General features: G+C 37.2%; 2 protein-coding genes across 3 annotated transcripts in view; both read right to left on the bottom strand.

Moving 5' to 3' along the window:
- The window catches only part of COX7B2 (cytochrome c oxidase subunit 7B2), a 111,907-nt gene extending 85,679 nt beyond the window's left edge, over nt 1-26,228 (bottom strand). The window contains exon 1 of the mRNA XM_082462516.1: nt 8,342-26,228. The gene's annotated coding sequence lies outside the window, so the exon portion shown is untranslated. The remainder of the gene's footprint in view (nt 1-8,341) is intronic.
- Nucleotides 562-27,382, bottom strand: part of GABRA4 (gamma-aminobutyric acid type A receptor subunit alpha4) — a 179,807-nt gene continuing 152,986 nt past the window's right edge. For both annotated transcript variants that reach the window (XM_082462484.1, XM_082462485.1), the window contains one exon: nt 562-8,397. Coding sequence is in view for 1 of the 2 variants with exons in the window: in XM_082462485.1 (XP_082318611.1) it covers nt 8,383-8,397 (15 nt within the window). In the remaining variant the exon portion in view is untranslated. The remainder of the gene's footprint in view (nt 8,398-27,382) is intronic.

The raw sequence follows: 27,382 nt of genomic DNA, 5'->3' as shown, positions 1-27,382 counted from the left end.
ATAGGATAGCATTTTACTGATGATAAAGAAAGTTGTCAATAACAACTGAGTCACAAAGGACATTCAGCTCAAATTTTATCAAAGATCCAATTAAATTAGAACACTATTCTCTAGGCATTCTGTTTAACCAAGTTTTTCCATATTTCAATTTAGTTATAGAAAATATCTGCACTACATTTTCCAAACATTCTATTTCCTGATAGATCATCTTTTCAGTAATGCCCACTATTGGTCATTTGGCTGCCATTCTTTATTGATACTTGAAGGCAGCTGTGAGTTTAGTAGCCAACTTTAGTTAATTAGAAAAAGATTTGAGGGACTTCCCTGGTGGCGCAGTGGGTAAGACTCTGCACTCCCAATGCAGGGGGCCCAGGTTCGATCCCTGGTCAGGGAACTAGATCCCACATGCATGCCTCAACTAAGGAGCCCACCTGCCGCAACTAAAGAGCCCACGTGCTGCAACTAAGAAGCTGGCGAGCCACAACTAAGGAGCCCGCCGGCCACAACTAAGACCCAGTGCTACCAAACAAATATATAAATAAATATATATTTTTTTAAAAAAAGAAAGAAAAAGATTTGAAATTTTTCAAACTGTTCCTGGCTTCCAGTGCATACCGTATTAATCTGTTCAGGTCACTGTAACAAAAAACCATAGACTTGGTTGCTTAAACAACAGAATTTCTCACAGTTCTGGAGGCTGTAAAGTCCGAGATCAAAGTGCTGGCAAATTTGGTTCCTGGTGAGAGCTTTCTTCCTGGCTTGCAGTGTGTCCTAGCTCACTGTGTCCTCACATAGAGCTCTAGTCTCTTCCTCTTCTTATAATAATTATACTGATAATCCTTATACCTCTAATACTAATCCCACTATGGGGGCTCCACTCTCATGACTTCATCTAAACTTAATAAGCTCCCAAAGTCCCCACCTTTAATACCATCACATTAGAAGTTAAGGTTTCAACAAATGAATTCTGGGGGAACACAAATATTCAGTCCACAACATATACTTTGCAATTATATTTAATTTGAAGTCAACACAGAACCTTAAACATATTTCTAAGTATCTTCTCATTATAATAACTGTCTCTCTTCATAAGTTTACTGAATATTTTAGAATGTTCTCATATATTGGTGTGCATCAGACTCACCTGTGGGAGCCTGCACAACATAAAAATGAGATCCAACCCAAACATACAAATATAGGCACAAATAAATGAAAACATTAACTTGGGTTGTCTATAGATGAAAACTCCTGGCATAAAAAAATTTCTTCCTATATAAATAATGTAAAGAGGATATTGGGAAGCTAAAAAAACACCTCTTTAAATCAAACTCCTTTGCAAATTCATAAGTAATTCCTGATTATTATATGTCCTTGATCTCTTTTGGAAATCTAATGTAATCTTCAAGTCACATTCATCAAATATTAATGGCTCACTATAATCACACACTTGTTTATAAAAATCAGGAATATATAATTTTGGGAATAGGTTTCATCAACAGGATGAGACAGTGCTCTCAGAAAAGTAATGATGATTAAATATCCACAAAGAGATTTTTATAACATTCTGTTTTATGTGTTCCTATGCAGCCTCATGCTGTTTGCTACCACATTTCAGAAATACCAAAGAGCAAGGTAAGGTTTGGAGAAGGACAATAATAATAATAAACCACAGAACAGATTTATAAGTGAAAAAGATACCAAAGGTCAGAACTCCTCATTCCAAAAGACTGAGGTTGAAATAACTGAAATTACTGTAAACAGAGAAGACATGGATAAAGTCAACATGGGTATTTACTGAATTCTGGATGCGTAGAATGTAAATCTAGAAAACAGTATACTCTTTGAAAGCACATTACTGTTCCACAGATGAGGCAAAGCAAGCAAAACCGTTTCTAGGAAAATTTAGGTGAATTCGCATATTCTAGATCACCATCAAATTATGAAGGAAAGTTAAAAGTTATTTAGGTCAAATCCCTGTTCTATGACATTTGACATCATGCAAAATAATCATGCTTCCTCAGAGGCAGCACTTTAAAAGTAAAAAAAAAAATCATCATGAATGAACTACCTATATGTCTTACATTAGAAATAATTTAGATAATATTATATAGTAATATTATAAGTGATTTAATATAGTTCAGATATAAAAATACATAAAATGCAAACACATATATATGACATACATATATCTCAGAAAACCACTCTTGATCAAATTTCATTAGAACAGGTAATTAGTATCCCTCATTAGATGAAAAGTGCAGATGGAATATGGTCACAGAAGCCAAAATACCTGTTACCTATGTTAGTTGTCCCATGTTTTCTCTGGAAGCTTGGACTTATGCCCTAGAAGAGTATCTATAATTTTCTATCAGACCCTGGTGGTCATGCATTAATGGACCAAGCATAACTTGGTCCATTAATCCTGAGTAGAGTAAAAGTATGGAGTATTCTGTGATCACACAACATGTCTTGATGCCTTATTGGTATTCATAGCTTCTCTCAAGTGTGTGGTAGACTGCAGATGGTCAGTCCTTATTATTCAAACCGGGATCACTGGCAGCTTTCCTCTCATTCATCTTCTGGGAAAACCCTGTTGCACAGTTAGAATAAATGGTAAGGTGCTCAGTTCTGTAGCTTATCCCAAGACCTGAGAATTCTGAATGGCATTTGGCCCAATCCCAGAAATTTTATTCCACATTGATTTTGCCTTTCCTGAGCTTTTTTTCATTTCAAAATCTGTACCAAAAAAAAATCACCTCAAGATCAAGCACTGAAATCAATGCCAATGTCCCTGGACTCTCTTTTTGAATCAGGTTCTTTGAGTGTTTAGTGTCTTTTCAAAACACTATTAAAATTTTTATGCTTTATTTTGAGACCATTTTCTCATTTTAACTCCTTTGAGTTGCTGTGATTTTATAAATAGTGTCCTTATTATGATCGGCTTCTGGCCTTCCTCACAGACTTCAGCGAGAGTCCTGGAGTCCTGGAGCCTATTTTTGTGCTCTCTTGAGGAGGCTTGTTCCCTAGCTCTCCCTCATTGTGAGTTTGTTCCGGGCTGTTGGCTGCCTGATGCTTTGATGTCTCTCTCCATTAACTAACTCTTGCCTTTCAACAACTGAGCTTCGGTTTCTTATTTACTGCCATCCTTGTCACAGCTCTTGGCTTACTACTCTGTGTGCCAGTAGAATCCTTGGCAACTTCCTGTGTCATTTCTTGCCCCTCCTTCTCCACAAATTGCTTTTCACCAGTTTGGCTTTCCAAAGACAGCCTGTCAGCAATTCAAAGCGTGGATCTTATCTCTGGTCTCCGAGACCGTGCTCATTTTAATTATTAGTAAGAGGCAGACGGCTGACACATAAAGATAAGTAACCACCTACACTGTCACTAAAAAGGCACAAGGATTAAGTCCTGTTCAGGGTGCCTGGAATCCCAGATGAGAGATTCATTTCTCTGATTTTAAAATTTTTGATTTTATTTTTAGGAGAGCTTGATCAAATTGTAAATACTCTCTTCTGTTTACCTTCAGGCTTTTCTACATACACTGCTGTGGCATTTGCCATATTATATATTCTATCTCATATTGTCATAATTAATCATAGTTAATATACAATATCATAATTAATTTTGTTTCTATGCACCCATGAGACTGTAAGCCATTTGCATAGGCATGGTGTTCCAGTCATTATATCTTAGTGTCTAGGGTAGTACATACATGGTGACAGTAGGTCTAAATACATGGTTGTTGAGTTAACAGATATAAAACATAGGTGGAGAGGTGAAAAACTTATACCACTAACTTCTAATGCATTCATTTTAAACGTAAGAAGTATCAGTTTGGGAATTGAGTCAGTTGATGCAACAGAAAACTCAAATAACCATGGCTTAAACACAAAACGGTAAATTTTTCTCATATAATGAGAATTCCAAGGGAAGGAAATTACTGTTATTGATTTGAAAGTTCAAGTATGTCATGGCTAAAATCTCAGTAATATTCCTAACCTTTCAAGGTAGCAAAGTGGCTGCTCCAGTTCCAGTCATCATGTGTACCTTCCAGGAACAAGGAAGAAAGAAAGGGCCAGAAGGAAGACAAGATACCATCAACAGCAAGAACACAGAAATTTCCCAGAAATTCCATCAGATTTCTGTTTATATTTCATTGGACAGAATTATGGCACGTTGTCTCCCATAGCAAAAAGGAGAAGGAGATAATGGGGGGCTTGTGGGTTTTTTTTTCTCTTGACACCACAAGTAAAAAGAAGAAGAGAATGAATATTAAGTCACAAAAAATCGCTGTCACAGAGGGGTACTGAGGTGTATATGAGTGCTGGGAAAAAGTCAATTTAAGTGAAAATGTAAAAGATTCAATGTAAATGAAAGACAGCATATGAAGTCAAGTGATGGCTGCTTCACCATCTTGCCCAGTAATGGCTGACAGAAGTCGGACATTTTGATCTGTAAGCGTGAAAGCCTGACTGAGGCATGGGATCTTCGTGGGAATCCTAACACAGTATCCTTCTATTCTTCATTAAGCCTCTTCATGGGCTTCATAAATAAAGTTGTCCTGAGCATTTTCTAAATATCTGGCTCTGTGGTACATTGAATAATATACCATAATACTTGCCTTCAAGCTGCCCACCTTAATCTAAACTTTGTAACAACAGAAGTGAGCATAAGATCTTGCAATTCCCCTGAAGAAGCACTTAGACTGAGTGTGTGCTTGTGGGGTGAGAATTTTGTCAGGGAAGGATTGTCAAAGAAGGAGAAAGTGGAGCCCGCCAAATGAAGTGCAGAAGGGTGTTACTGGCATAAAGGCATATGCATTAGTGCATAAAGGCACAGGAAGGTAAAGAAAGTGAAAAGCATTCTGGGATTTGTAATTTTTCAGTGGTGCAAAGCACAGAATTCAGAGGGTAAAGACAATGGTAGGGAGACAAATTAGAAGAGAGTAAGCGAGAACCAAAGGCTCTTTCCGAACAATGAGACAATGAATAATTTTAAGCTGTTATGAGTTCTACGTTTTAGGAAAATTATTCTGGTGTTACTAGGGACAGTTTACTGGAGACATGTAACGCTGGAGAGAGAGAATTCAGTTAAAGGAGTATTCCAATTGTTCAAATGAAAAATACGAGGGCTTAACCCAAAACAATATCAGAGGATTTGGAAAAAAAAGACTGGATTCCACAAACATTAAACAAGTCCAAGAACAGACTCACCAAATGCTGTGTGTGCGCATGTGTGTGGTAGGCAGGCAGGGGAATAAGTGCAGAGGTGAGGCAGAAATGAGGGTAGAAAACTAAAACAACTCCCATTTCTTCACTCATTCATGGATTCAATAATGATGATTGAGCTGATTTTTCTCGTGGCAGTGTGTGTTTGGCATAATGTGCAACCTCAGTAAGACATAATAATATACACAGCTGTTCATATTAATGCCTATACATCCGACCCAAGCACAACATGAGGCAGCTTCAACAAGAAAACAGTCACTCAGCCATTGAGAAACCCAACAATGTGCTCTTGAATCATGGTTGAACAGCCTACTTCCTAGAGCAAATCTCAAGAACCAAAGGAATACTATGAAACACTAGATTTTATTAAGCAGAGAACAAGCCTGTTCACACCATGTTTCCATGGTGAGTTACTTAGTAGCCTTCAAAACAACTTATTAGCAAAACCAGAAACTTATTATATTAGCCTCTGTAGCAATTAATGAATAAAATCTGGTATCTAAAATATGAGGAAAAATTCTTAAACCATAAGGAAAATGATGCAGTCTTCAAAAAGCCAATCCAAGTAATTAGATACTTAAATAAGAACAGCAAGGCAAAAAGGAATAGATTGTGGTCCCAGCTCCAGAGAAAACCAGCAGAAATGGTGAGGTGGAAGCATGCAACAGTTCCTAAAATTAGCATTCTATTATCCTGCCTTTATATTCTGCATGAAGGTGCCTTAAGGTTCACCAACCCAATAGTCCTTGTCACTGCTATTAGCTCAACGAAAATAATAACAAAGGATCTCTTAGTGCACTGCCTGGTTTGAAAAAAATTGTATAGAAGAATAAATTCTCAAAATAATTCTGGTTTTTGGACAAGAAGAGCATCCATGTTAAAAGATCCAGCTCTTCTTTTTCAAAAGATTGGATTCCTGTATGTTTGTGCATTGGGAGATAATCTGACCTTAAGGACAACAAAATCAATAAATTAGCAGAAATGAGTAAGTATGATTAAAACATATACAAAGCATGGTGTTTATAAGCTCATTATAAGTCAAAAAGACCTCGACTGGAATCTTGGCCTTTGCACTTACCAGGTTTCTTAGCCTCTCTAAGCCTCATCAGAAATATAGAAATAAAAGCACCTAGTTCACAGAATTGTTGTGAGAACTAAATGCTCATGAGGCATCCAGCCTTAAATCTGGCAGATAGTAAATCTCAAATACATATTAACATAAAGGATGAATTAACAACATTCTGCAAAGTACTGATTTGCATTCCCCTTTTACAGGAGAAGAGATTAAGGCTCTGAGAGGCTCACTGACTTATCCAAGGTCACGAAGCGAATAAATTTGCAAACCAGATTCAAACACAGGTCTACTATGGTAGTTCGCTGTTCTGATATTTTTTTATTCTATATTTTAGAAAATTTCCTTTTAACAGGCCAGGACATAATATAAATACTGTGTTAAGTTTATGGCTTCAGAATTCAATTGAAAGAGGGACCATACAGAAGAAAATGAAAGTAAAAGCAGTCTATTCCAAACAGCTCAGTGTGATAGCCCTGTAAATGATCAAGTTTAGAACATAGAACCTATGAGAAATGGTTAAAACGATCGCGACAATCTAAGTTTGGAGAAAACACAGTAGGGGGAAATATAATTGCAGTTATCAAATTTACAGAAATGTAGTTTAGAATATTATGCACACTTTCACTTTGCAAGGATGGTTTAATTATTTCCAAAGGACTAAATATTAAATGCAAGGAAAAATGACAGTTATAAAATAGGCACCCTGCTGCCAAGTTTGAATGAGAATTTACAGGAGTGGGGGTGATTTTAGGGGATGGATGAGAGGTCTATTGTGATTCAGGGATGAATTATTATGTTTACATGTGCAAGTTCCGTGGTTATAGTGGGGCTGCTGGGTTGTAAGAAAATCTTAAAACTTGGATTAATTTTTTCACACAATGAATATTTCAAAATCAAAATGCAATGTCTGAATTCTCATGTTTAATTACTAAAATGCCCATGAGTTTACCAAAAAGAAACTGTTCACAGAAATTTGCCATTTAACAAGGTTATTACCACCAAGGAATTTGATTATCCTATAAAATTTTATCTCAGTATATAATTTCACATTTACCAAAGGATATATTATTGGTCATTAACTTTAACTGAAGAAGTTTAGGGATTACTATTACCAAATTCTACTTGCAAGCTAACCACTGATTCCAGATATAAACATGGATAATGGCAAGGAAAAAATTAAATTCATATTTCTAATAGTTACATACCATACTGGTCAGGTCAGCAGAGTATAAAAAGAAGGTCTATCACCATCTAATAGCAAAATGAGGTTTTAAAAACAGTGTCTAATATAGATAAGCAACAAGGATATACTGTACAGCACAGGGAATTACAGCCATTATCTTGTAATAACTTAAAATGGAGTATAATCTGCAAAGATATTGAATCACTATACTGTATACCTGAAACTAATATAATATTGTAAATCAATTATGTTTCAATAAAAAAAGAAAAAGAATTCAATAAAAATTTTTAAAAATTAAAAAAAATAGTGCCTAAATTTCTCATAAACATAATTATACAATCACACCAGGGGGCGCTCTTAACACTGAAATGATGGATGACATTTTAAAACATGTGGTGGTCTTAGCTGGCCAAAGTAAAGATTCTTCTAAGCATGTATAGTACTTGCAACAAGTGCTTATCTCTCCAAAATCTTTGCTGGCAATACACATATTTTATTTTTTATCCAACTGATTGCATTGTTAAGACTATCAAGTTAGTCAACCAAGTAAAACTTTTTCGACGGATAGGAAATATCTTATTTTGGAAACATTTGTCTATTTAGACTGGCATATGTCTCTTATACTTTCTGTGGTTGGGCTAATTCTGAATAATAAATAGAGTGCTTAAGAGTACATACAACTTTTTAGAACGGTTTTGTTGTCAATTTTATTTTTTTACAAAATTTCTTACCAGAACTTTAACTTTTTTTCTTTCTTTCATAAAAAAGGAGGGATCCTCAAAATTATCTAAAATTGACACTCATAGTGAAATTCTAATCTCAGTACCATGGGCCTTTTCCATATTTTGTCATTACCTGATAGGAATTCTGAAGCTCAGATGCTCTCCTCAGAAAGTTCAAGATCCAGATTCCTAAAAATATAATTAGAAAATTAGTGTGAGGTTTCAAGGAAACAGAAAAAGGCAAAAGGTAAGGGTGGGCTATATTACCCAGAGAAAATCACCATAGACTACTCCACGAACAGTAAATATTTTTATACGAGTGACACCTGATTAAATAAACTTTAAGAAATAACTTAAAGTACAAAGGAAAGAATTGCAAAGCATTTGAAAGGAAGAGGACATAATTACCTGTCTTCCTATAGTGATACAGGAGTTTGTAAATTTTTCTCAGCCCATGTAGTTGAGATCACCCCCTTTCATCTGTCAGCTGCCTCCATGAGTTACTATCTACCTGTGTCCAAGCTCAAACAGGGAGAGCTCTGATCAAGGTTCACCTTATGTGTATGGAGAATAGGCAGCTCCCTTTTCCATGTGAGTTCCGGGAAACAAGCATGAACCTCTCTACTGTTTGTGCCATAAATCAAATTCACCATCACACTAATGTCTCAAACTCTAGTGATAGGAACAATTTTTTTCATTCTATAAAGTAAAAATACACCTGGAGAAAATGATACATTTATTTATTACTTTAGACCAAAGTATATGTGGATGATAGGAAGCCCTACCTACCCAGAAACAGATATTAACACAGTTTTCCAAAATGTGGGTGAGGGACTTCCCTGGTGGCGCAGTGGTTAAGAACCCGCCTGCCAATGCAGGGGACACGGGTTCAAGCCCTGGTCCAGGAAGATCCCACATGCAGCGGAGCAACTAAGCCCCTGCGCCACAACTACTGAGCCTGCGCTCTAGAGCCCGCAAGCCATAACTACTGAGCCTGTGTGCCACAACTACTGAAGGCCGTGCACCTAGAGCCCGTGCTCCGCAACAGGAGAAGCCACTGCAATGAGAAGCTGGCACACCACAACAAAGAGTAGTCCCGGCTCGCCACAACTAGAGAAAGCCTGCGCACAGCAATGAAGACCCAACGCAGCCAAAAAATTAATTAATTAATTAAAAACAAACAAAAAAATGTGGGCGATAAGGAAAGAAAAAAAGAACATTGGATGAAAAGAGGACAGGCCCCAGAGGAGAAAACCCTGCAGAGAGAGTATGTTAGGAGGAGTTAGGTGACTACCATTATCGGCATTACTCCTTAATCTTTGTACGGAGAGGTTCATTAAGGCAAATGCAGCCTTGTTTGGTGAGAGGCAACATCTGACATGAGCCAATCTGGCATGTTGCAAAGTCACAAGAGTTTCCATCAATAGCAAAGTCAGAGAGCGGTGGTGTTGGAGTTTCATGTGGTCCATCCTGTTAGAAGCAGGCCTGGAGCCAGCTGGTAGAAAATGGAAATAGAGGTTACTTCTTCCCATTAGGATTCCAGTTGCCAGAGAGCCACCAAGTGCCCTATATTTTAGATCAGGTCCTAGTGTTACCTGAAGATAAGTATACTAACAAAGAAATGGCAAATTAAAAATAAAGATTTAACAAATTGGATGTTGGATATGAAAGAACAGCAATTCCGAGTCAGGATGACACAAAAGTTTTTGATCTCAGCAACTGAAAGAACAGAGCTGCCATTTAGTGGGACTGGGAAACCATGGGAAAAGCAGGTTATTTTTACTTTTAGGGGAAATAATTATTTTGACTTTGGATATATGAATTTTGAGATGTCTATCAGAAGAGGAACAATATAAAGAAAGCAGTGGCTGTATCAGTGTGGAGTTTAGAGAAGGATATCAAGCTTTAAATATAAAACAGGGTTGTCCAATCACTGACAGTATTTAAAGACATGAGATACAAGAGGAAGTGAGTACAGACAGAGAAGACGGATGACAGAGACTAGCCCTGGGGTGGGCAGACTCTTAGGTGCCTCGATCATCCCTGCCTCCTGGTGGTCATGCTCTTGTATGATTCCCATTCCCTAGAGTGTGGGCAGGACCTGTAACTTGCTTCTAACCAACAGAATATATGACAGCATGCAGGTGACTGACACTGTGTGACCACATTATTATAGTGCCCATCGTGCTGGAGTTTTTTCCTCACTAGGTGACTTTTGTGAAGCAAGCAGCCATATTGGGGAACCTCAACCTTTGCTGGGCAAAGAACTGAGGGTAGCCTCTTGAAACTGAGGGCAGCCTCTAGCTGGCATCTTGTAACATCTCCAGCCTCCAGCCAACAAGAAATGAAGCCCTCACTCCTATAGCCTTAAGAAAATAAATTCTGCCAACAACCTGTTTAAGCTTGGAAATAAATCCTTCTCTAGTCAAGCATTCAGATGATACCCCAACGCCAGCTGACACGCTGACTGCTGTCTTACAGAAGACCTAGTTAAGCTACACTAGACTTCTGACCCAAAGAAACTGTGAGATAAAATATATCTGTTGTTTAAAACCACTGAGTTTTAGGTAATTTGTTATGCACCAATAGAAAAGTAATGCAAGACCCGAGTTACTACAAAATTTAGAGGTGAGGGAGCTATGAAAGAGCCAGGAAAAGACCAAGGAAGAGAGGCTGGTGAGGTAGGAGGAAAACCAAGAGAAAAGCATTTCTCCAAGAGACTTATTGCCAGCTTCCTCAGAGAAATCTGACACAGATAAAAAGCAAAGAGAAAGTTGAGTGCCCTGACCTGCTAGAGGCTCATGTGTGATCACCACTTAAAGGTACACGGGAAGCCAGGTGCAGCCACCTCCACTCCAGCCATGGGGTCCTCTTACTTTACCCCTTCCTGGGAGAAAGTGGTAAGAGTCAGTGATTCTACGTGGGTACTGGTAGAAGCCAGAAAGCATTCAGTTCTTTCTGCTCTAGGTGGTCATTCACTAAGAATATTAGTCCTTCCACTGAAACATTTACAGCTGTTCTGTAGCAATGATGAGTTTCCCTACAGATGTTTCTGAGGGGTGGGTTCTAGTAGTCTAGCCAGCTCACAGGTGATCACCATTGAAAGGGACATGAGAAGCCAAGTCCGAGCCACCTCCACTTCAGCCTCCTTCCGAGGAGAAAGCGGTAATTGGCACTGCTAAGTAAAAGACATGCAGCCTTATTAGGCTCCCTGGAAGACCCAAGTAGTGCCAGAGTTGTGCTACTTCACTGTTTATAAGGCTTTGAAAGTTGGTATTTCAAAACTGGCTAACACTTAATACTAATCAAAGTCAGTTCATTTTAATTACTAAGTAGCTAACATAACCTATTTTTAAACTTTTGTTTTTAGATATGCTTAGATTGGCTTTTAATGTGCGTGTTTTTTTTTAAATCAATACAACCAAATCTAATGAGCATGTATTATGTGAAAGGCCCTGAATTAACTAGGTATAGCTCAGTGAAAGAAGCTGCCCTGCCGCTTTTTGTATATCTGTAATTCATATGCAAACTTATACTATTTATAAAGCACTGTCACACAATCAAAGACTATGTTGTGCCCTAATGTGACTAGTATTCAGCTTTTATCTAGGTTTATCTACAGTGAGCATCCTATTTCCCTATAATGCTTTGAAAGCAATTTCTTTCCTATTCATTCATTCAGTGAAGATATACTGAGCACTCAGTTACATAAAGGGGCAAATTGGATAAAAAATGCACAAGTATTCAACGTTCCTGTTCTATAAGAACAATGCTATCCAAAATGTGCCAAACATCACCCTTTTCATTTATGTCCTCAATATACTTTATCAATGTATGTGTGTATACATATGTGTTGTGTGTGTGTATAAATATACACACACACACACATTTGACTCTTAAACAACACAGGGGTCAGGGGTGTCAACCCTCAGTGCAACTGAAAATTCTCCTATGCCTTTATAGTCAGCCTTCTATATCCATGGTTCCTCCATATTCTCAGTTCCACATCTGTGGATCCAACCAACCTCGAATCATGTAGTATTGTAGCATTTATTATTGAAAGAAATCTGCCTATAAGTGGACCTCTGCAATTTAAATCTGTGTTGTCCAAGGGTCAATTATATATATAAATATATACATATATATATACATTTACTCTGCCTAACATATATAGTGTATATACATATATATGTATATATGTGTGTATATATATATATTTATTGTATATTTATCTGTAGATACTCTGCTAACCTAGCAATACAACCCTTGCATCATCAGCTTTTCCCCAAGTTTTGCTCCATCATCAAGGCTAAAAGTTAAATCAATTGCTGATATACTTCACTTGGTTCAGGTTAGCAGGCTTCATTATTCTCAGTAATGTCCTCGGCACCATGAAACAAAGGGAAGTATAAGACTAGATCATGGCATGGAGGAGTTTTCAACTTATTTTATTACTAATGGCTTTCCTAATCTTTTTTGCCACTTGAATGTATGCCCTTCCATAGAATTTACTCCTATTAGCTTTCCATTGAAACACTTTTTAGTACACAGTATGTTCTCAATAAGCATTACCTGACTGAAAAGCTGCTTTCCAAAATGACTGAGGTGGCTTGCATGAAAATGGAAATATGCATTTAGACAAGCAAATGGAAATACACCATTAGATAAACATATACAAACTAAAGCTAAATAAAAAGGGCCTACAAAATGTTTAACCCATAGTTTTCACTCAACAATTTGTTTAATGAATTGAAGACAATAACTGTTTTTAAAACTATGTCCATATAGCTATATTTGAAAATTAAATCTGGCCCTGTGCTTTCTCACAGCTATTACAAAGAACAAAATACAGATTGTATCATCTTATTTCCAACAAAAAGAAGTATTTCATTTTATGAAAGAAAACATTTTTTTCCTGGGTGATGAATTCTAAGAATTTATTGCAAAGATAATTAGATTAAAGCAAAAATCAGAGCATATATCTTCCTTAATGATCTAAAGAAAGATGGATAAATTGACATAGAATTGCTAAAATGAATGTGTTGGATTGAGTGAGATATACAGCTCTTTCCAGAATTTCTGTTGTGATTCTATCAACTATCATTCTTTGTGTTATTTATGCCTATACCCAGGGATAATTATTATTTATCAGAACAAGTTGGTGAGCATTTTCAAGAACAGAAGAAAAAGAACACCAGATTGCTAAATGAGCATACATGTCTTATATGCTTTCCCAAATGCACAATATATTTGTACAGTATAGGTTATCTTGCATGAAAAAACATACCTCAATATTAATATCTATTTTCTACTCCCCTAAAGAGCAAGACTTGGGAGATTCAAGATGGCAGAGGAGTAGGTGGATGTGGAGTTCATTTCTCTCCATGGATGCATCAGGAATACATTTATAGATGCAACAATTCTCACAGAACACTGGCTGAAAACTAGCAGAAAACCTTGGACACTGGAAAGACTATAAAGATCCCTGCATAACTGGGTAGGATGGAAAAAAAGAAGGGAGAAGGAGGAGGAGAGGAAACGGGATGGGACCTGCACCCCAGGGTGGGGGAGATGAAGCAGAGGAGAGATTCCCAAATTTGGGGAAACCCCCTCTCTGACAGGGAAATCAACTGGGACAGAAGGGAAGCATTTGAGGCTGTCAGAAGAAGGTGAAGTGGCCGATCTGTGGCAGACGGGACAGAGTGAGAAATACACATATGGTCCGGACCACGGCTCTATGTGCCCCAGACTGGGATGTGTGTTCACAGGTGTGCAAGAGGGCTGGGAGCTGATGCATGGGGATTGGAGAACAGGCCCAGAAAGAAAACCGCTGTTGGCTGTGGGGAGACAGACTGAGGGGATGGGAGGGAGGAAATCTGCAGCAGGGAATGCCTATGGAGGAAGACTGCACTGCCACTGGGTGCTACTGCTGAGTCACACACAAGGGGAGGAGCCACTAATGTAACCTCTCTCTCCCCACATGCTGGCACCTGCTGACGACAATAAAAGAAGCTGGCTCAGGGCTGGCTCTTGTGTGCCAGCTGCCGAGCAATAAAAAGAAAAGCCCTCTCAGAGCTAGCCCTCATGTGCCTTATGCCAGGCACCAGAAAAGGCCCTCACTAGGGCCATATCTCTTGCGCCCATGGCCACTGGCTTCCCTGTGCATTTGGTGCCACTGGGGCTCCCAATATCCAAGCAGTCATACCACCTCTGCACTCGGTCCTCACAGGGGCAGACCCAAGAGCTCCAAGGCAGCCTCAGGACCAGACTCCTGTAGGTGGACCACACGCAGGGGTAGGGATAAAACCAAACCTTAACCCCAGAGACAGGGTGACTAAAAAAGAAGAACGAAAATCTTTCCATCAGCTGTACAAGCTACAGATTAAATCCCCACGATCAGCTGGGTAGACCCTGCTTCTATGGAATATGTAAGTACACAATGAGTGTTCCCACAAATGAAAACGGTGAAGCTCAGGCAGCTGCGGACTTTGGAGGTAGCACACGCAGGAAGTGGACCAGATCACAGTCTGAGTGGTGCCCACAGGGCCCACAGCAGGTCCAGACACCAGCCCAGAGGCAGAGAAGAGCCTCTTGGGGAGGCAGAGGTGGGCTGTGGCTCACGGCGTGGGCAAGGACACGTATAGCGGAGACCCCAGGGAAACATAATTATTACTATTAATTTTATTATGTTTTGATTCATTCTTTTGTTGGTTCTAGTTTTTTTTTGTTCGTTATTGTTGTTTTTTCTTTTTTTTAGTCTTTTGGGATCTCCATGTTTTATAACATTTTTAATTTTTATTATTTTTTTAATTTTTATTTTTACTTTGCTTTCTTGTTGTCCCTTGTTTTTGCCCTTTTTATCATTATTATTTTTTTAATCACCTTTATCAGTTTGTTCTGTTTCCTTGCTTTATTCTTCAGTTAACACACTGCTTTGGTTTTGTTTTTAGGTTATGTGTTTTTGTCAGTTTTAATCTTAATTGTTTGATTTTATTTTTGAGTTCTATTTGTCTGGTTGTTCTCTTGCTTTTTGATTTGTTTGGCTCAGTTTTTGTTTCTTTTACCTGTGTGTGTGTTTCCTTGTTTCTGGTTTTGTTTGTTTGATTTTGCTTTTACCATTTCTCTGGAGTTTTATCTTTTTTTTTTCTTAAATATATTTTTTGTTTTTTTGTATATTTCTGTTTCTATGTTGAATTTCTGTTGTTCTCCCTTCTTTCCCCTTTCTCATTTTCTTTTTTTTTTTAATATCATTTTTGTCAGTTTGCTTGGTTTCTTTGCTTCACTTTTCAGTTGGCACTCTGCATTGGTTTTGTTTTGTGGTTTAGGGTTTTTCTCAGCTTTCTTCTTAATTGTTTGATTTCATTCTTGGGTTCTTTTGTTTGTTTGGTTGTTCTCTTTTTTTTCTTTTTTTTTTAAATTTATTTATTTATTTATTTATTTATTTTTGGCTGTGTTGGGTCTTCCTTTCTGTGCGAGGGCTTTCTCTAGTTGCGGCAAGCGGGGGCCACTCTTCATCGTGATGCGCGGGCCTCTCACTGTTGCGGCCTCTCTTGTTGCGGAGCACAGGCTCCAGACGCGCAGGCTCAGTAGTTGTGGCTCACGGGCGTAGTTGCTCCGCGGCATGTGGGATCTTCCCAGACCAGGGCTCAAACCCGTGTCCCCTGCATTAGCAGGCAGATTCTCAACCACTGCGCCACCAGGGAAGCCCTCTCTTTCTATTTGACTTATTTGGTTCTGTTTTTGTTTCTCTTGTCTGTGTATGTTTCCTTGTTTCTGTTTCTGTTTGTTGATTTTACTTTTTACCATTTGTCTGGGGTTTTGTTAGTCTTTTCTTTTTTTTTTTCAAATCCCCTTTATTGCCAGGACAAGTGACTTGCGGTGTCTTGGTCCCTCGACCAGAAGTTGGGCCTGAGGCTCTGGAGTTGGAGCACCGAGTCCAGGATGCTGGACACGAGAAAATTCTGGCCCCAGGGAAGATTAATCGCTAAGAGCTCTCATGGAGGCCGCTGTCTGAATCCAAGCTCCACCCAATTGACAGCACCTCCCGGCGCTGGACGCCTCACACCAAACAACAAACAAGACAGGAACACAAACCCACAAATCAATACACAGACTACCTAAAGTAATACTAAGCTCACAGACAACCCAAAACACACCACCTGACACGGCCCTGCTCATCAGAGGGAAAAGACTCAGCTCCACACACCAGAACACAGGCACCATTCCCTCCCATCAAGAAGCCTACACAAGACACTGGACCAACCCCAGCACTGGGGGCAGAAAACAGAAGCAAGAGAAACTATGACCTTGCAGCCTAGGGAAAGGAGACTTCAAATACAGTAAATCAGACAAAATGAGAAGACAGGGAAAATATCATACAGGCAAAGGAGCAAGATAAAAACTCACAAGACCAAATAAATGAAGAGGAAATAGGCAAACTACCTGAAAAAGACTTCAGAGTAATGATAGTAAAGATGATGCAAAATCTTGGAAATAGAATAGAGAAAATACAAGAAAGATTTAACAAGGACATAGAAAACTAAAGAGAAGACAAACAGTAATTAACAACACAATAACTGAAATTAAAATTACTCTAGAACAAATCAATAACAGAATAACTGACGCAGAAGTATGGAAAAGTGACCTGGAAGATAGAATGGTGGAAATAGCTGCTGCAGAGCAGAATGAAGAAAACAGAATGAAAAGAATGGAGGACAGTCTCAGAGACCTTTGGGACAACATTAACTAAACCAAGATTCGAATTATGGGTGTCCCAGAAGAAGAAGAAAAAAAGAAAGGGTCTGAGAAAATATTTGAAGAGATTATACTTGAAAACCTCCCCAACATGGGAAAGGAAATAGTCACCCAAGTCCAGGAAGCACAGAGAGTCCCATACAGGATAAACCTAAGGAGAAACATGCTGAGGCACATATTAATCAAACTAACAAAAATTAAACCCAAAGAAAAAATACTAAAAACAGCAAGAGAAAAGCAACAAATAACTTACAAGTTAATCCCTATAAGGTTAACAACCGATCTCCCAGCAGAAACTCTACAGGCTAGAAAGGAGTGGCAAGATATATTTAAAGTGATGATCAGGAAAAACCTACAACCAAGATTACTCTACACAGCAAGGATCTCATTCAGATTTGATGGAGAAATCAAAAGACTTACAGACAAGCAAAAGTTAAGAGAATACAGCACCACCAAACCAGCTTTACAACAAATGTTAAAGGAGCTTCTTTAGGCAGGAAACACAAGAGAAGGAAAAGACTTCCAAAAACAAACCCAAAACAATTAAGAAAATGGTAATAGGAACATACATATCAATAATTACCTTAAATGTAAATAGATTAAATGCCCCAACCAAAAGACATAGACTGGTTGAAAGGATACAAAAACAAGACCTGTATATAGGCTGTCTACAAGAGACCCACTTCAGACCTAGGGACACATACAGACTGAAAGGGAGGGGATGGAAAAATATATACCATGCAAAAGGAAATCAAAAGAAAGGTGGAGTAGCAATACTCACATCAGACAAAATAGACTTTCAAAACAAGACTACTAAAAGACACAAGGAACTACACTGTACAATAATAAAGGGATCAATCCTGGAAGAAGATATAACAATTGTAAATATTTATGCACCCAACATAGGATCACCTCAATACATAAGGCAAATGCTAACAGCCATAAAAGGGGAAATCGACAGTAACACAATAATAGTAGATAACTTTAACACTCCACTTACACCAATGGAGAGATAATCCAAACAGAAAATAAATAAGGAAAAACAAGCTTTACATGGCACATTAGACCAGATGTACTTAATTGATATTTATAGGACATCCCATCCAAAAACAACAGAATACACTTTCTTCTCAAGTGCACACGGAACATTCTCCAGAATAGATCACATCTTGGGTCACAAATCAAGCCTTGGTAAATTTAAGAAAACTGAAATTGTATCAAGCATCTTTTCCGACCACAATGCTATGAGATGAGATATCAATTACAGGAAAAAAACTGTAAAAAATACAAACACATGGAGGCTAAACAATACGCTACTAAACAACCAAGAGATCACTGAAGAAATCAAAGAGGAAATCAAAAAATACCTAGAAACAAATGACAATGAAAACACGATGCCCTAAAACCTGTGGGATGCAGCAAAAGCAGTTCTAAGAGGGAAGTTTATAGCAATTCAATCTCACCTCAAGAAACAAGAAAAATCTCAAATAAAAAACCTAACCTTACAAGTAAAGCAATTAAAGAAAGAACAACAACAAAAAACCCCCCAAAGTTAGCAGAAAGAAAGAAATCATACAGATCAGATCAGAAATAAATGAAAAAGAAATGAAGAAAACATAGCAAAGATCAACAGCAAAGAACTAAAAGCTGGTTCTCTAAGAAAATAGACAAAATAGATAAACCATTAGCCAGACTCATCATGAAAAAAGGGAGAAGATTCAAATCAACAGAATTAGAAATGAAAAAGGAGAAGTAACAACTAACATTGCAGAAATACAGAGGATCGTGAGAGACTACTACAAGCAGCTGTATGCCAATAAAGTGGATAACCTGGAAAAAAAGGACTAATTCTTAGAAAAGTACAAACTTCCAAGATGGAATGAGGAAAAAATAGAAAACATGAACAGACCAATCACAAGCACTGAAATTGAAACTGTGATTAAAATTCCTCCAACAAACAAAAGCCCAGGGCCAGATGTCTTCACAGGAGAATTATATCAAACATTTAGAGAAGAGCTAATACCTATCCTTCTCAAACTCTTCCAAAATATAGCAAAGGGAAGAACAGACCCAAACACATTCTATGAGGCCACCATCACCGATACCAAAACCAGACAAAAATACTACAAAAAAAGGAAAATACAGGCCAATATCATTGATGAACATAGATGCAAAAATCCTCAACAAAATTCTAGCAAACAGAATCCAACAGCACATTAAAAGGATCATACACCATGATCAAGTGGGGTTTATCCCAGGAATACAAGGACTCTTCAATATACGCAAATCAATCAATGTGATATACCATATTAACAAACTGATGGATAAAAACCATATGATCATCTCAATAGATGCAGAAAAAGCTTTGGAGAAAATTCAACACCCATTTATGATAAAAACTCTCCAGAAAGTGGGCATAGGGGTACCTACCTCAACATAATAAAGGCCATATCCAACAAACCCACAGCGAACAACATTCTCAATAGTGAAAAACTGAAAGCATTTTCTCTAAGATCAGGAACAACACAAAGATGTCCACTCTCACCACTATTATTCAACATACTTTTGGAAGTCCTAGCCATGGCAGTCACAGAAGAAAAAGAAATAAAAAGAATACAATCTGGAAAAGAAGAAGTAAAACTGCCACTGTTTGCAGATGACATGATACTATACAAAGAAAATCCTAAAGATGCCACCAGAAAACTACTAGAGCTAATCAATGAATTTGGTAAAGTTGCAGGATACAAAATTAATGCATAGAAAACTCCTGCATTCCTATACACTAACAATGAAAAATCAGAAAGAGAAATTAAGGAAACACTTTCATTCACCACTGCAACAAAATGAAAAAAAATACTTAGGAATAAACCTACCTAAGGAGACAAAAGACCTGTATGCAGAATACTATAAGACACTGATGAAAGAAATTAAAGATGATACCAACAGATGGAGAGATATACCATGTCCTTGGATTGGAAGAATCAACATTGTGAAAATGACTCTACTACCTAAAGCAATCTACAGATTCAATGCAATCCCTGTCAAACTAACAATGTCATTTTTTACAGAACTAGAACAAAAAATCTTAAAATTTGTATGGAGACACACAGAAGACCCCTAATAGGCAAAGCAATCTTGAGGGGAAAAAACCGAGCTGGAGGAATCAGATTCCCTGTCTTCAGACTATACTACAAAGCTACAGTCAACAAGACAATATGGTACTGGCACAGAAACAGAAATTTAGATCAATGGTACAGGATAGAATGCCCAGAGATAAACCCACAGACATATGGGCACCTAATTTACGACAAAGGAGGCAAGGACATACAATGTAGAAAAGACAGCCTCTTCAATAAGTGGTGCTGGGAAAACTGGACAGCTACATGTAAAAGAATGAAATTATAACACTCCCTAACACCAAACACAAAAATAAACTCCAAATGGATTAAAGGCTTATATGTTAAGACCAGACACTATAAAACTCTTAGAGGAAAACATAGGAAAAACACTCTTTGACATAAATCACAGCAAGATCTTTTTTGACCTACCTCCTAGAGTAATGGAAATAAAAACAAAAATAAACAAATGGGACCTAATGAAAATTAAAAGCTTTGGCACAACAAAGGAAACCATAAACAAGATGAAAAGGCAGCCCTCAGAATGGGAGAAAATATTTGCAAACGAAGCAAGTGACAATGGATTAATCTCCAAAATATACAAGCAGCTCATGCAGCTCAATATCAAAAAAACAAACAACCCAATCCAAAAATGGGCAGAAGACCTAAATAAACAGTTCTCCAAAGAAGATACATAGATTGCCAAAAAACACATGAAAGGATGCTCAACATCACTAATAAGTAGAGAAATGCAAATCAAAACTACAATGAGGTATCACCTCACACCAGTCAGAATGGCCATCATCAAAACATCTACAAAGAATAAATGCTGGAGAGGGTGTGGAGAAAGGGAACCCTCTTGCACTGTTGGTGGGAATGTAAATTGATACAGCCACTATGGAGAACAGTACGGAGGTTCCTTAAAAATCTTAAAATAGAACTAGCATATGACCCAGCAATCCCACTACTGGGCATATACCCTGAGAAAACCATAATTCAAAAAGATACATGTACCACAGTGTTCACTGCAGCAGTATTTACAATTTCCAGGACATGGAAGCAACCTAAATGTCCATTGACAGATGAATGGATAAAGAAGATGTGGCACATACATACAATGGAATATTACTCAGCCATAAAACGGAACGAAATTGAGTTATCTGTAATGAAGTGGATGGACCTAGAGTCTGTCATACACAGTGAAGTCAGAAAAAGAAAAACAAATACCGTATGCTAATGCACATATATGGAATCTAAAAAAACAGTACTGATGAACCTAGCGGCAGGGCAGGAATAAAGATGCAGACATACAGAACGGACTTGAGGACACAGAGGGGGAAGGGGAAGCTGGAATGAAGTGAGAGAGTAGCATTGACAGATATACACTACCAAATGTAAAATGCATGGCTAGTGGGAAGCTACTGCATAGTACAGGGAGATCAGCTTGATGCTTTGTGACCACCTAGAGGGGTGGGATAGGGAGGATAGGAGGGAGATGCAAGAGGGAGGGGATATGGGGATATAGGTATATGTATAGTTGATTCTCTTTGTTGTACAATAGAAACTAACACAACATTGTAAAGCAATTATACTCCAATAAAGATATTTAAAAAATTTAAAAGAGTAAGACTTTATTTTAATATGAAGTATCACATGAAGTTACGTAAGTGAACACAATTTTAGCTTATAAGGCACTGCAAAAATGTAAATTAATGACTAACATTGTAAAAAAGTATAGTTATTTATCAGTGTTATATTAGCGAGAACAAATTGCTACTCTGCATAGGCCAAATGCATTGCCTGCCACTACCACAGCAAGCCGCTGAAGCCATTATCCCTGATGAATGCAATCATTAGGCAGCCAGGCTTTGTACCGTGTGTCCATGCCCCCACAGGACCAGAAGTCAGTGTTCCTGGGCTAGGCATCTAATCCAAGGGCAGTGAATCTATTGGGTTGGTTTGTGACATTAAATGAGAACTGGTTCAATTTAAAAAAAATGCTGGGGCCAATGTACTTCTTTCTCTTTGGATTCAAACTAAGAAATGCCAGGAAGATTGAGCAGTGACAGAACTGAAAGTGACAGAGGAATAATGAGGTAATAAAAATTACTTAGGAATATAGGCATAGAGGATAATAGAGTTGCCATCGGAGGTGTTTTGGTTTATGACAGGATCCAAGAAGGTAGGTGGCCTCCAAAAGCACTTGTTTTGCAGTTCAATACAAATCCAACTGTGTTCTAATAAGAAAATATCTTAACCCTTTTTTTTCCAGGTTTAGTGAGATATAATTGACAACACTGAGTACGTTTAAGAGATACAATGTGATGATTTGATTGACACACATATTGCAAAATAATTACCACAGTAAGGCCAGTTAACACAACCATCACCTCACATAGTTACCACTGTGTGTGTGTGTGTGTACGTGTGTGTGTGTGGTGAGAACCTTTAAGATCTGTTCTCTTAGCAATTTTCAAGCATATGATATATTAGAGCCCCAAAACTTACTCATCTTATAACTGGAAGTATGTACCTTTTAACCATCATCACCCAATTTCTCTCTCCCCACTGCAACTCTACTCTCTGTTTCTGAGTCCAGTTTTTTCAGATTTCACATATAAGTGGTATCATACAGTATTTGTCTTTCTCTGACTTATGTCACTTAGCCCTCAAGTTTCATCCTTGTTGTTGGAAATTGTAGGATATTTTTCTTTTTTTGTGGCTTAATATTATTATTTAGAAAATATTATGTATGAATAATTATATTACACATCAACGGTTATATATTATCAATATCAATAATTAACACACTATATTAATAATTAATATTATATATATATATATATATATATCCTGCTTTTCAAAGGTTGCTTTACCCCACTTGGCTTTTAGAACCTGTTTTTGTTAATCAAAAGAAATCTGAAGAGGATTTGTCACATATATGAAAAAAGGCAAAAAGTAAAAATAGTGTTCAGCGCTTGTTTTGCAGTGAGACCATTATATAAGCAGTGTGTACCTGGAGTAGCAAGAGTGGCACTGCCAAGCTGCTTCCCCATGAACTACATTCAGCATCTCAGCACCAAGCCACTGTAGTTTGAACAGTGTCTATGAGCATCTGTGCTTTATCCAGATTTATTTCGTGCATCCATTAGCAAAATGTATGTATCCTAAGGTAACTGCTTCTTCACTTTACACCATTTCAGCTTAAGAAAGGTTTCATAGGAACAGTCTGCTTTCGAATAGTGAGTGAAACCTGTATAGGACATCCTTATCCATTCATCCGTCAACAGATACTTAAATTATTTCCATATATTGGCTATTGTAAATAATGCTACAATGAACATGAGAGTGCAGCTATCTCTACCTATGGAAATGATTTCATTACTTTAGGATATACACCTAGAAGTGGGATAGCTGGATCACAAGAGTAGTTCAATTGTTAATTTTTTGAGGACTCTCCATATCATTTTCCACATGGCTGCCTCAATTTACTTTATCACCAATAGTGCACAAGTGTTACTTTTCACCACATTCTTCCCAGCATTTTATCTCTTGGCCTTTTGATAACAGCGATCCTAACAGGTGAAGTAATACCTCATCGTGGTTTTGATTTGCATTTCCCTGATGACTAGTGATGTTAAGGACCATTTCATGGTACCGTTAGCCATTTGTATATCTTCTTTGGAAAAACACCTATCCCAGTCCTCTACCCATTGTTTAATACAATTATTTAGAGTCTTTTGCTATTCAGTTGTATGAATCTCTATATTTAGGATAGTAATCCCTGATTAAATATATGGTTTGCAAATATTTTCTGCCATCCCATAGATTGCCTTTTCACTTGTGGACTGTTTCTTTTGCTGTGTAGAAGCTTTTTAGTTTGACGTAGTCCCACTCATTTATTTTTGTTTTTGTTGCTTGTGCTTTTAGTGTCATATCCAAAAGAATAAATGCCAACACCAACATAAAGGAGATTTTTCCCATTTTCTTCTAGAAGTTTTACAGTTTCAGGTCTTACATTTAAGTCTTTCATCCATTTTAAGTTAACTTTTGTGAGTTGTGTAAGATGGAGTCCAATTTCATTCTTTTCCATGGAAATGTCCAGCTTTCACAACACCATTTATTGAATAGTCTACCATTTTCCCATTGAGTATTCTTGGCTCCCTTGTCAAATATTAGTTGATAATATAAGCATGCGTTTATTTCTGGGCTTTCAATTATGTTCCATTTATCTATGTGTCTATTTTTATGCCAGGACTATACTTCCTAATTATTACACCTTTTTAGTATAATTCAAAATCAAGAAATGTGATGCCTCCAGTGTTGTTCTTTCTGAAGGTGACTTTGGCAATTTGGGTTGCCAAATTTGACTTTGTGGTTCCAGACAAATTTTAATATTTTTTTTTCTACTTCTGTGAAAAATACCATGGGAAATTTGATAGGAATTTCATTGAATTTGTTGATGCCTTCAAGTAGTATGGATAGTTTAACAATATTAATTCTTCTCATCCATGAACACAAGATATTTTCCATGTATATATGTCTTCTTCAATTTCTTTTGTCAATGTCTTATAGTTTTCAGTGTACAGGTCTTTCACTTTGGTTAAATGTATTACTTTTGATGATATTGTAAATTAGACTGTTTTCTTTAGTTCTTTTTCAGATAATTTGTTATAAGTGTATAGAAGCACAATTGATTTTTATACATTGATTTTGTATCTTGGAATTATTGAATTTGTTTATTAGTTCTAACAAGATTTCAGTGGAGTCTTTAGGGTTTCCTATATATAAAAGTATGTCATCTGCAAACAGACACTTATACAACTTCCTTTCTGACTTGGATGTTTCTTATTTCTTTTCTTGCCTAATTGCTCTGGCTAGGACTACCTGTACCATGTTGCATACAAGTGGTTTAACTGGGCACCCCTGTATTGATCATGATCTTAGAGGAAGAGCTTTCAGCCTTTCACTGTTGAGTATGATGTAAGCTATGGACTTGTCAAATACAGTCATTATTATTTTAAGGTACATACCTTTTATACCCAATGTTGACAGTTTTTATCATGAAAGAATGTGTATTCCACTATTTTTGGATGAAACATTCTATATGGATCTGTTAGGTCCATTTGAACTATTGTGTTGTTCAAATTCACTGGTTCTTTATTGATTGTCTATCTAGGTAATCTATCTTTTGTTGACAGTGGGGTTTTAAAGTTCCCTACTATTAACTGATATTTATAGGACATTCCATCCGAAAACAGCAGATAACACTTTCTTCTCAAATGCACACGAAACATTCTCCAGGATAGATCATATCTTGGGTCACAAATCAAGCCTCGGTAAATCTAAGAAAACTGAAATGATATCAAGCATCTTTTCCAACCACAACACTATAAGATTAGAAATAAATTATGGGTAAAAAAATGACGTAAAAAACACAAACACATGGATGCTAAACAATACATTACTAAACAACCAAGAGATCACTGAAGAAATCAAAGAGGAAATCAAAAAATACCTACAGACAAATGACAATGAAAACACGATGATCCAAAACCTATGGGGTGCAGCAAAAGCAGTTCTAAGAGGGAAGTTTACAGCAATACAAGCCTACCTCAAGGAACAAGAAAAATCTCAAATAAATAATCTAACCTTACACCTAAAGGAACTAGAGAAAGAAGAAAAAGCAAAACCCAAAGTTAGTAGAAGGAAAGAAATCATAAAGATCAGAGCAGAAATAAATGAAATAGAAACAAAGAAAACAATAGCAAAGATCAAAAAAACTAAAAACTGGTTCTTTGAGGAGATAAACAAAATTGACAAACCTTTAGCCAGACTCATCAAGAAAAAGAGGGAGAGGACTGAAATCAATAATATTAGAAATGAAAAAGGAGAAATTACAACGGACACCGCAGAAATACAAAGCATCGTAAGAGACTACTACAAGCAACTCTATGCCAATAAAATGGACAACCTGGAAGAAATGGACAAATTCTTAGAGAAGTATAACCTTCCAAGAGTGAACCAGGAAGAAATAAAAAATATGATCAGACCAATCACAAGTAATGAAATTGAAACTGTGATTAAAAGTCTTCCAACAAACAAAAGTCCAGGACCAGATGGCTTCACAGGTGAATTCTATCAAACATTTAGAGAAAAGCTAACACCCATCATTCTCAAACTCTTCCAAAATATTGCAGAGGACGGAAAACTCCCAAACTCATTCGATGAGGCCACCATCACCCTGATACGAAAACCAGACAAAGATACTACAAAAAAAGGAAATTACAGACCAATATCACTGATGAATATAGATGCAAAAATCCCCAATAAAATACTAGCGAACAGAATCCAACAACACATTAAAAGGATCAAATACCACGATAAAGTGGGATTTATCCCAGGGCTGCAAGGATTCTTCAATATACGCAAGTCAATCAATGTGATACACCATATTAGCGAACTGATGAATAAAAGCCATATAATCATCTCAGTAGATGCAGAAAAAGCTTTGGAAAAAATTCAACACCCATTTATGATAAAAACTCTCCAGAAAGTGGGCATAGAGGGAACCAACCTCAACATAATAAAGGTCATATCCAACAAACCCACAGCAAACATCACTCTCAATAGTGAATAACTGAAAGCATTTCCTCTAAGATCAGGAACAAGACAAGGATGTCCACTCTCGCCACTATTACTCAACATACTTTTGGCAGTCCTAGCCACAGCAATCAGAGAAGAAAATAAATAAAAGCAATACAAATTGGAAAAGAAGAAGTACAACTGTCACTGTTTGCAGATGACATGATACTATACATAGAAAATCCTAAAGATGCCACCAGAAAACTACTAGAGCTAATCAATGAATTTGGTAAAGTTGCAGGATACAAAACTAATGTACAGAAATCTCTTGCATTACTATACACTAACAAGAAAAGATCAGAAAGAAAAATTAAGGAAACAATCTCATTCACCACTTCAACAAAAAGAATGAAATACCTAGGAATAAACCTACCTAAGGATGTAAAAGACCTGTACTCAGAAAACTATAAGACACTGATGAAAGAAATCAAAGATGACACAAACAGATGGAAAGATATAACATGTTCTTAGACTGGAAGAATCAAGATTGTGAAAATGACTATACTACCTAAAGCAATCTACAGATTCAATGCAATCCCTATCAAATTACCAATGGCATTTTTCACAGAACTAGAACAAAAAAATCTTAAAATTTGTATGGAGACACAAAAGACCCCGAATAGCCAAAGCAATCTTGAGGGGAAAAAAACGGAGCTGTA

The sequence above is a fragment of the Balaenoptera physalus genome, assembly GCF_965194825.1.
Source record: "Balaenoptera physalus genome assembly, chromosome: 5".
In the NCBI taxonomy this organism is placed as follows: Eukaryota; Metazoa; Chordata; class Mammalia; order Artiodactyla; family Balaenopteridae; genus Balaenoptera; species Balaenoptera physalus.
Note: the sequence above shows the minus strand (reverse complement) of the source record. Positions and strands in the feature narration are given on the sequence as shown.